The sequence below is a fragment of the Dipodomys ordii genome, unplaced genomic scaffold, assembly GCF_000151885.1.
Source record: "Dipodomys ordii isolate 6190 unplaced genomic scaffold, Dord_2.0 Scaffold4, whole genome shotgun sequence".
NCBI lineage: Eukaryota > Metazoa > Chordata > Mammalia > Rodentia > Heteromyidae > Dipodomys > Dipodomys ordii.
The window spans coordinates 8,944,720-8,956,376 of NW_012267220.1; the positions used below are offsets into that span (position 1 = coordinate 8,944,720).

Below are 11,657 nucleotides of genomic sequence, written 5' to 3' on the forward strand. Positions count from 1 at the left end.
TCTTTTTAAAAAATCCCTTATGACCAGTAGCTATAATCATTACACACACACACACACACACACACACACACACACACACACACACACCCAAAACGCCCATGAAACAATGTAATAAATACACTATACTTGTCAACATTCTATTGTCAACTATCATTATCTATACACCTACTAACCGCATCTCTCCACAATCTTCCTTTTGGTGTTTCTCTTTTTGTAAAGGTAAGAATTTTGGAGCCTTTAGAAAACTAGCATTCTTGATTATAGTGGTAAATTCTCATATTTCTGCAACACTTACAGGCTAGCTTTTTGTTAGTCAATTGGAGGCAAAGTCTGAAGACTTTAATGCCCGGTCAGGCTTTAAGATCCAAGTCAAGAGCAAGTAAGAAGCCAGTTCCTTGATCAAATCACAGACTGCTTATCCTATACACTTCTCCTTTTCCCCGCCACTGTGTTTCATTACTACTGCCTCATTACTACTTCTGTTCACATGCTGCTTTGTATTTTGCTTTACAGGGATGTAGCTCTAATGATTCAACTGGCAGAAGACAGATCCTCAATCAGTAGTACTGCACATTAACCATCTCAGAAGAAGCAGCCACTCTAGCTCTGATTCTTACATCCATTTTCTCTAAACGAACGTTTTTGTGTAGAGTGGATTTCATTATAACTGCGATAGAAACTCTGTTATACATGAAGATCTTATTCTTGTTACACTGGTTTGGAGTGGCTCTGCCCATTTTGGGACTCACTCAGCCTGAGCCTCTCAAATATCACTACCCCCCAGAGGTAGCAATTCCCTTGAGGTTAAGTGACACTGACAGAAGAATGAAGATACCAGGCTGGATTTCCTATAGCCTGCACATTGAAGGTCAAAGACACATCATCCACATGAAGGCCAAGAAAAATTTGATAGTCAAAAACTTACCAGTGTTCACCTATACAGACCAGGGTACTCTGCTTGAGGACTATCCTCATGTTCAGGATAACTGTTACTATTATGGCTTTGTGGAGGGGGACCCAAAATCGCTGGTCGCCATGAGTGATTGCACCGGGGGCTTTCAAGGGATGCTAGAGACAAACAACATTACGTATGAAATCATGCCCATAACGTCTTCTACTACATTTCAACACTGGGTGTACAAGTTATACAGTGAGGAAACAGCAAATGTCAGCAAATCTAACATGATGTCAGATAAAATTCCACTCCCAATAGAGTTGCAAGAGAGTGCCCAATCCAACCGGAACCAATATCTGCCTGGGTATGAAGGCTGGTGGGTCCATTATAGGACTGTTGAATATGCAATGGTGGCCGATAATAGTATATACATCAGATTTGAAAAGAATAAGTCAAAGCTGATGGACGAGCTATTTGTTGTATCAAATATAGTGGATACAATTTTTGCTCCTATGGGTATTAATGTATTAATGTGTGGTTTGGAGATCTGGACTGAAAGAAACCCATTTAAAACATATAATGGAATGCATTCTCTGTCCCTATTTTGCAGATGGAAAATGACCAACATTACTCCTCGAATACCTCATGATACTGTGCACCTTTTTATAAATAACCACCTCAGAGGACTAAGTGGCTTAGCACATGTTAAAGGCATGTGCCGTCCAGCATGGAGCTGTGCAATTGTCACATTCATAGACAGAACTGTAACGCTGTTTGCAATTTCAGTGTGTCATCATATAGGTCATAATTTGGGCATGGCGCATGATGAACCAATGTGTAAGTGTGGGCACTGGAAATGTTTAATGCATGAGGATAACCCACCCACACCTAAATTTAGCAATTGTAGTTATCAGGCTTTTTTTGAATACATTGTAAGGAATACAAGGTGTATGATGGAAACAACACACACGAAGGACATATTTGCCTTTGAGCGTTGTGGGAATGGCATTGTTGAACGAGAAGAAGAATGTGACTGTGGACCTTTACTGCGCTGTGAAAAAGATCCCTGTTGCATGCCCAACTGTACTCTGAGTTATGGATCTAATTGTGCCTTTGGACTTTGCTGTAGTAAAGAGTGCAAATTTTTGCCCTCAGGGCAAATGTGTAGAAAAGAAGTGAATCTCTGTGATCTTCCAGAATGGTGCAATGGAACTTCTCATAAATGTCCCGATGATGTATATGTGGAAGATGGAATTCCTTGTAGTCAGACCTCTTACTGTTATGCAAGGGAATGTAATGACCGCAATAAACTGTGTAGGGACATTTTTGGCCCCACGTCCAAGAGTGCACATCAGATTTGCTATGATCACATAAACATCCAAGGGACCCGTTTTGGTCATTGTGGCTTACATGGTGTTTCATATAAGAAATGCGATCCCATGGATGTCCTGTGTGGCCGAGTTCAGTGTGACAATGTGTCCAAACTTCCTGTTTTGACAGAGCATAACACTGTGCACCTTGCTAACTTCAATAACATCATGTGCTGGGGAACTGATTTCCATCCTGGCCTGAAAATACCTGACATTGGTGCTGTGAAAGATGGCATAGAGTGTGGTGTGGATCATATTTGCATCCGTAGGCAGTGCCAGCATATCTCCGTGCTGGATAGTAATTGTTCTCCTACGTCGTGTAATATGAGAGGGATCTGCAACAATAAACATCACTGCCATTGCAACTATTTGTGGGACCCTCCCAACTGTGCAAGCACAGGCCATGGAGGCAGTGTTGACAGTGGCCCACCCCCGAAGAGAGAGCAGAGAAATAAGATTTGTTACCTGTGTCTTCTGCTGCTTATTATTTTGTGTATTTTAGTAGGTGTTCTTGTCTATCTTTGCGTGACAGAAATATATAAGGACGAAGAAAAAGGAGAAGGAAGATCTCAAAGTACACAGAGCTTTGTGTCTCGCCACAAACCATCTGCATCAAGAAGGTCATCAGTAATAAGCTCAAGATTATCATCCATTAAAAGTTTCCGTATCAGTTAAATTTTAAATGCCAGTGTGTTTATAGCTTTTAGTATAGTACTTTGAACAATGCACAATTTAAGGAAACTTTCCCCTTATATTTCTCTCTTTTCCTGAAAAAAAATATATGGCAAATGAGCAGTGGACATTTTTTAGTTATTTATTATGAGCAGTAAGATTCCTGTTATCTATCTATCTCTATCTCTATATCTATATCTATATATTTATTTACATTTACTAATTCCACATTTCTGCTGTGAAAGCAGAGTCCTTAGAGGATTATAGGATTCTGTAAGAGAGAATGATCTGTAACCTAGAAATCTACCAAGCTGTTTTTGCCTTCACAATGATACATGGTCTTAATTTGCCTCCTATGTTTTTAAATTCACCAACCACATTGCCAACCTCAGAGATGCTAGCATAGCTGTCTGTACTGTGAGCCTCAGAGTTCTGAATCCCAGCACTTTAAGCTCTTATCTGATATATACCATGTGTCCAGCACTAAATTAGCAGTACCAATATCAGTAGAATTAAGTCTCAGATCCATAGTTTAGTGTTAGTCTTCAATTTTCTAATAATCTCCTTTTCTTCCATTATGCTTCAACCTCATGAATGAAATAATCCTCTTTGGATTACTATTTCATAATGAATACATAGTGGCAACATGCCCCTAAAATGTCTTGTTCTTCCCTCCTTCCTTTTTTCCATAATTCACTCTTCCCCCCTCCTTTTTCCCTCCTTCCTTCTCTTCCTTCCTTGTTTCTCTCCTTTCTACCCTATCTTTTTCTTTCTTTTATATTCTTTGATGGATATCTGAGTACCTGAAAAATGAAGACAGTATGATGAAGAGATATCACAAGTTATTTCCCTTAGAGTTATAGACTTTTTTCTTTATCCTGCCTTCACATAATTTCTAAAATTGCTACAAAGTTTACTTCTAAAATGTTATTTGATGATCTTTCCTCTTCAACTACTAATTTATTTTGGTTACACAATGAAATGAAGGGGATAATTTATAATTTATGTAATTCTACATGGGCTGTCAAATAATATATCACCAAATAACAAGTTTATACTTAAATGCATTAAAAACAAGCTGAAAATTATGTAGTATGTATACACAATGAATTTTTCCTGCCAATTAGAAAGAATGATATTTTACCATTTGTAAAGCAATGCAAAGTCTTGTAAAAATTATGTTCATTGAAGGTATGTCAGGCTCTGAGAGCCAAAGGATCCATGTTCTTCCTAATATGGAAGCTAGATTTAGATTACATCTCATAAATATGTTGGGTAGTATGCAATTGTGTACAAATGTACTAACTGAAATGTGGTCAATTCAAAGATCTCAAATCAATTTCTTAGAAATTCAAAATCAAATTTCAGTGAATAACATACTAGGAAATATGGGTACTGTAAAGAATTGTGATTGGATCAAGGGGAAAGCAGTACATAAATGTTGAGAGAGTGGGAGAAAAGTGCAGAAATGAATCCCAATATATATCCTACAAAATTATGAACAATGAGGGAAGGGTTGGGTAGGGGAAGGATGGGTTAAAATGTTGAAAGGGAGATGTGGGAGAAGATGGTGGAAAGAAAACAGAGAACCAATACAGCTCTTTCCAAAGAAGCAGAGTTTTAGGGTTGCATTGAGTTATCTACCAAGTAAGTCACACCAAGTAAGCTATAATTACACATGGATTTATAAATGAAAATTATAAGCCACTTGCATAAGAAGGCAGAATTAAGCACCCACCAAAGGTGGTGGCAGCAGCCTAGGGAGCTGCAGCAAAGGCAGTTGTGGGATTGGATTTGCTCTTGTTTCCAACTGAGCAGAACAAACCATAGATATACAAGTAAAATGGTAAATCAAGGAACCTCAACTCCCACTCAAAATAACCAGGTAATAGAACAGTCAATGAAAGATCTAGAGGATAATTCTCAAAATGTTTTATAAACACTGCTGATAAATATGTTGAATGAAAAGAAAGCCTGGAAAAGGCTTTGTGTGACTGTGATACGACAAATGGAAGTTGTGAGAGGAATTTGTGGAATCCACAAACAGAAAGCAAACTGAATTCCAAGACTAGGAAAGAGAGTCCAATGGAAAAAAAAAACTGTCATTCAGCTAAAGAATATGAGAAAACCCACTGAAATAAAATCAAGGAAGTAAGTCCATACAGACCTAAAACAAGGCTTCAACTAAGAGACTTGAGCCATCAAAAATGATTAGAAGTCAGGGAAATAAAAAGCAAACTGGAATATTTTGAGAGCAGACTGGATGATATAGAAGACAGTTTCTGGAATTGAAGACAGTCCAGATATTATAGAGAAAGAATAGAATTATTCAGAACAAATCTAAGAAACAAAAATCCTTACAGGAGTTTCATGACTTAAAATACCTAATTTAGGCTTAATAGGTACTGATGTAGGACAAGAGAAGGAAGCTAATTATATAGGAGATATATTTAGCAAAATCCTAGCAGAGAACTTCCCAAACATTCAAAATAATAAGCACATTCATATATAAGAAACCTTTAGAATCCCAAACAGAACATTTCATGACCACACTTAAATTCACACAGGATCTTTAGAGTTCAAGGAAAAGATCCTTAAAGCTGTCAAGAAGAAAAGATTAATTACCTGTAAAGGAAATCCAATCAGAATAACTACAGATTTATCTTCCAAGACCAAAAAATCGAGGAGTGTGTGAATTGAGGTATGTCATGCCTTAAAGACAACTACCAATAAAGAATAGTGTACCCAGCTAAGCTCTCCTTCATAACCAAGGGAAAATAAAAACCACAACAAGGAAAAATGGAAACAGCGTATCTCCACTAAACCCACATTACAGAAGCTACTTAAAGACCTACTACACATAGAACCCCCCCAAAAAAAATTATATTGGCAGAGAAACTGTCCCTTACCATATGACCAGATAAATACAGTAAGAAATGATGAGGCACAATTCCTAAAAAGGAACTATCAAACACTTCTCAGTACTAACTCTCAATATTAATGTATTTAACTCTCCAACAAGATCCATGCGTTTGCTGTCTTCAAAAGACACACCTTGCCCACACAAACATTCTGAAAGTGAAAGGCTGGAATAAAATCTATCAAGCAAACAGCCCCCATAAACAGGCCAAAGTTGCAATACTCAGATCAAATAGACTTTAAATAGATTTCAAATTAAACTTATGAGAAGAGACAGTGAAGGCATACATACAAATAAGTGGATCTCTCCTACAGATGGATATAAAAATTCTAAATATCTATATACCAACTGCTGGATCACCGAACGTCATCAAACAAATACTTCTAACCCTTAAAACACACATAGATCCAAACACATTGATTGTTGGTGACTTTAACACATCACTGTCATCTTTGGATATATCAAAAACTCAGCAGAGGAACTTCAAACCTAAATAATTGCATTGATCAACTAGATTTAACTGAGATCTACAGAATATTTCACCCAGCAACATCAGCATATTCATTCTTCTCAGCAGTACCTGGAACATTCTCCAAAACAGATCACATTTTTAGGTCACTAAGCAAATCTGTGCATATTAAGACATACTGAAATTACTCCTGCATCCTGTCAGATCACAACAGAATAAAATTAGAACTCAACACTAAAAGCCACCATAGACAATTCTCTAACTCATGGAGACTGAGCAACACACAATTTGAATGACTAGTGGGTCATTAAAGAGATCAGAAAGGAAATTCAAGCAAATTACCAGCTCCTTTGGGACACAGTAAAGGCAATACTCAGAGGGAAAATTATAGCTTTGAGTGCCTACATCAACAAATTGAAGAAATCTCAAACCAACAATTTAATTATGCACCTTAAGCTGCTTGCAAAAGAGGAACAAGCCAAACCTCAAGCCAATAGATGGAAATAAATAATTTAAAAAACAGAAATGAATTAGATACAAAAAAATAAAAAGAATCAATAAAACAAAGAGTTTGTCCTTTGGAAAAAATTAACAAAATTGACAGAACCTTGGCAAATCTGGCCATTTAACATGATGGCCAGAAAATACTGACCACAGCTGTTAGAAGACTACTAGAGGCATTCAGAAAACCAAAGACAGAATATATGTACTGATAAACCCATGATGCAGATGTAGGTAAATGTAACAACTGTGAATGAAGAATCTTATTTCCACACTGTTTAAAAGGCATGGATGGTCAAGATTTTGCAACATTGGTTTTATATACATTTGATACCAGTTTATTGATATGACATACTTTAAGGAAGCTGGCCTGGGTAAAATCAGCATGATTTTCTTCATCCCTTACAACAGTTCTGCTTATCTTCCAACTGAAACTCTCACCAAGTTAATATGTATACCATGTGTGTATTTTCCCCAAATGTGACATCATTAATTCAGCCAAGTGATGGAAATCAATGAGTGAGTCCTGATGGGTCACTTTGATTCATACATACAATGCTTAAAGAGTATTGTGTAAAACTACCTTCCAGGCTTAGATATGTATAAGATGGATAGGAAATAAAAGGAATTTTATATAAAGTCCTGGACCATGTCTCCTTTATACATGGTATTCTAATATTTAATAAAGTTTTTGAAATACTTCTTGTCCTAAGCAGTGTAAAGAAAAGTTCTATAATTTAATAAAGTTTTTGAAATACTTCTGGTCCTAAGTAGTTTAAAGAAAAGATGTCCAATGTATACTACCTTGGAGATGACAGAACATACACAGAAGAGCAGATATTTTTGAGTATTACCTTTAAAATAATGATGATGAAGATGATGATGATAATGGTAATAATATGTGATACAATTAGCTTTTGGTATTCCTGAATTCCACATTTGAATATCCTGCCAAATGCACAAAATTTTTATTTTCTAGGCAATATTGCATACAATTTCCATTGAATTTGAACTTGCTATAATACATAATCTAGAGGAGATTTGAAATCTACAGGAGGATATACACAGGCTATATGTAGTTGCAACACTTTTTACTTCTTAGTTTTGGTGGTGCTGACCTTTGAACTCTGGGCTACACACAGTTTTGGCTTTCTTATTTAGCTAGGGTTCTACCACTTGAGCCATGCCTCCATCCCTCCTTTTTTGCTGGTTGTTTTTCTAGTTAGGGTCTTCTGGGTTTCCTTTACAACTCAGCTCTCTACAATAATTTTCCTTTTTGAAATTACTGGGTATAGCACTTACTAGTTAGCAGCTCAGTACCCTATAATTTATCTGTTCAACAACTTTTTACCCGTTTCTATTATATTTACTTTTCTCCCTTTAAAATCATGGATGTGGTCTTTTATTCTAATAGAGGTATGACTATGACTATGCAAATGTTGATGTAATATAGAAAATAAACTCATTAAGTATCAAAGTTTTGAATTTAAACACCGCCATTTACCACATTTACCATCTTGGAGGAAGTACTTAAATTACAGATAATTTCTTCAAAATAAGAATAGGGAGGATGATAATCACAACTGTCACTCAACTGCCAGATTCTTTTGGTTATGAAATGAAGTATAAGAGGGAATTTCATATCTAGATAGATACAATGAACATTGACAGGCAAATTATTACTCTTGGGGAGTTACCGAGCAGATAATGCATTTTAAAGAAGCCAAAGAATTGTGGAAGAAGAAAAAATCTGAATTATAGCCTTCAAAAAAAAAAGCTGGAGTGTTTGGTGGTTCTCATGTAAATTAAGGAGCAGACTTTCCCCTCTATCCCATTTAGAAGCTCTTTATGAAGGAAACAGAAGCTGCAAGCCTCCAGGTGCTATGAAGGCATTAGCTTGATAATTTATAACTACAAGAGAATAAAATCCAATATGAATTTTTCTTACAGGATGCTTGCTAAGTTTATATTCTCAGATGGAGGAAATATATCTATATATATCTATATATTATCATTCCTAAAGACTGGACAGAAAAACAAAACAAAAAAAAACAAAAAATAACATTAAATCATTAAATGACTTGAAAGATTTTGATTTGCATGAGTCATGTGTTACAATATTAGGCTTCTAAATTTTAAGCTTGAGAATTTTATTGCCCATTACACTTCAGAACTAAGAAAAATAGGCACTGGAGCTCTGCACTAGAACTCCAAAAGGGAGCAAGAGTCTCATTTTAACTAAGACACTCTCTGATCTATCTCAGTTCCTGCTTGTATTGAAGTTATGAGTCCCTCAGCCAATCTTTCAAAGAGACAAAACAATGAGAATCTCTAAGGGAGAAGTTAGCTTCTGTGGTTGTATTAGAAAACTGTCCATGTTATAACAAAATTGTAACACATACGAGGAGGCAAGAAATTGTAGTCAATAATAAAGAGAATCTTATCCAGTAATAATTCAGATGTTTACAAATACGATAATGGAAAAAACACTATAAACAAACTATGTCAAAAAGTGGTTTGAATCTAAGAAAAATATAAAGTGTATATTCTCAAGGTTAATAAGATACATACATACACACATATGTGTATATATATACATATTTATATGTGTATATGTTCACCCTTTGGTGCCGTAATACTGTAAAATTACTATTGGATTAGTTATGAAAACAAAAGTTAAAGTACTTAAATAGAAATCACAGAAATGATAGCCCTGAAAGTAAGACAACTAGTTGAATAATATATGTCAAAAAGTGTAAAACCTCTGAAATTGCTCTCTCAGCTAAGAAAAAGATAAAATAAAATTAAAATATTGGGTGGCTGTGAATTTTTATAAATGCAGTAAAGTCACATTACTTCAATAAACAGCAAATTTCAAGCAAGGTAACTACAAAGAAATATACATCTAGTCATATAATTATACTTTTGAAAGCCAGAGTAACATGCGAGTCTAAGAGGAGCTAGGGGCTGGGAAGGTGGCTCAGTGGTAGAGCGCTTGCCTTGCAAGCCTGAGGCCCTGGGTTCGATTCCTCAGCACCATATAAGCAAAAAGAAAAAAAGCCAGAAGTGGCGCTGTGGCTCAAGTGGTAGAGTGCTAGCCTTGAGCTGAAGAGCTGAGGGACAGCGCCCAGGCCCAAAGTTCAGGCCCCACAACGGGACCCAAAAAAAAAAAAAAAAAGAGGAGCTAGTTTTATATCTATATCTATATATTATATTGTATTATAATTAAATATAATGTATATAAATATTATATAATTATATACTTGTGTATGATATATAATATTATATATAGTTATATAAATAGGATTTCTAGTGATACATAATTAAATAAAAAATATATAAGATTATATATAATATATAATTATATATGTAATACACATATAATTGTACAATAATATATAAAATGTATATAATGTATAATATATAATCATGTATATAATATATACATATATTCACATATATGATATAGTATTATATTTTAAAAGCCCTATGTTTTTGTTTTGCATTTTTTTATTTTGAAAATACCATACAATTACAATTATGTGGGCAATGTAATGAGTACATTTCTTATCAAGCATTGTTGCCTCCTTCTTTGTTTCCCCTTCCCATCCCTTCCCATCTCCCACCGCTCCCCTAATCCCCCACCTCCTCCTGTAAAAGCCCTATTTTAAAAGACCTTTGCTTCCTTAACTGGCTTGGTACTGGGATCTTCAGATCTCAAACTTTGAATAGCTAGGATTACACGTATGAACTACGACCACCAGGAAACAATGGAATACTTTAAATTCATTTAATCTGCATATTTGAAAGCCTGCTAATGTAATTATTTATTGTACATAGTATCAATAAATATGCCTGGGATAATTACAGTTTTTAGAAAGTATGAAGAAGTTTTGACCCATTATATTGTATCCCAATGTCAACATTTTCATGAAGTTTACTTCATTTGTTATATTGTTTTCACAATAGTGATTTGGTCATTCTGAATAGCAATAGATGAAAAATATTTCTTAATAATTTTTTCTAGTTGTTTTATTTCATGTTCCATTATAAACATATTGATTATAAACATATTTGATTAGCCATTTCCTGGATGATATATACAATGCCCTTATGACCATCAAATACATATTTTGTGTAAATGATTTTTCTCATGGGCTCAATATTTACAAAAAATATAAAAACTATCACACTATTTCCTAAAGGAACTATAACTCATTTTATGTCCACAAAAGGTTGCTATTTCATATCCTACCAAAAGTCAATATTGCTTTCTTTTTAAAAAAATTATAAGCTTTCTAGTGGATATGGTATTTCTTCACAGAATATGATACACATTATTTTAATAAGCAAGAAAGTTAAAAGGCCTTTCTATGGAAGTGGCGCTGTGGCTCAAGTGGTAGAGCGCTCGCCTTGAGCTGAAGAGCTGAGGGACAGCACCCAGGCCCAGAGTTCAAGCCCCACGACCGACAAAAAAAAAAAAAAAAAAAAAAGGCCTTTCTATGAGCCTATAAACCCACATCTGGTGTTTTGTAATTAATTGGAGATGAGAGTCTCATGGACTTTCCTGCCTAGAATGGACTTGAGTTGTGATCCTCAGATCTCAGCTACCTGAGTAACTAGGATGACAGGTATGAGCTACCAGTGCCTAGCTACATTTTTATATTTTAAAAATGTATAAAATATATATAGTTAAAGATTTCTAAAAATAACTGATTCAATCTCCCCTATATATATAAAATATGATTCTGTATCCTATAGGCTATCTGCTTAATATTTTGTTCTTTAGCTTATTTTTGTGTGTGAGAGAGAGAAAGAGAGAGAGAGTAT

The 11,657-nt window shown here is 35.2% G+C and overlaps 1 protein-coding gene across 1 annotated transcript; it reads left to right on the forward strand.

Annotated features, from left to right (window-relative positions):
- The first annotated feature begins 690 nt into the window (after window positions 1-690).
- Window positions 691-2,940, forward strand: Adam29 (ADAM metallopeptidase domain 29). The gene has a single exon (XM_013023767.1). The coding sequence runs from the start codon at window positions 691-693 to the stop codon at window positions 2,938-2,940; it is 2,250 nt and encodes a 749-aa protein (XP_012879221.1).
- Window positions 2,941-11,657: the final 8,717 nt, after the last annotated feature.

Excerpts from the sequence above, each read along its gene's own strand:
- Adam29 (XM_013023767.1), top strand. The coding sequence starts at position 691 with ATGAAGATCTTATTCTTGTTACACTGGTTTGGAGTGGCTCTGCCCATT.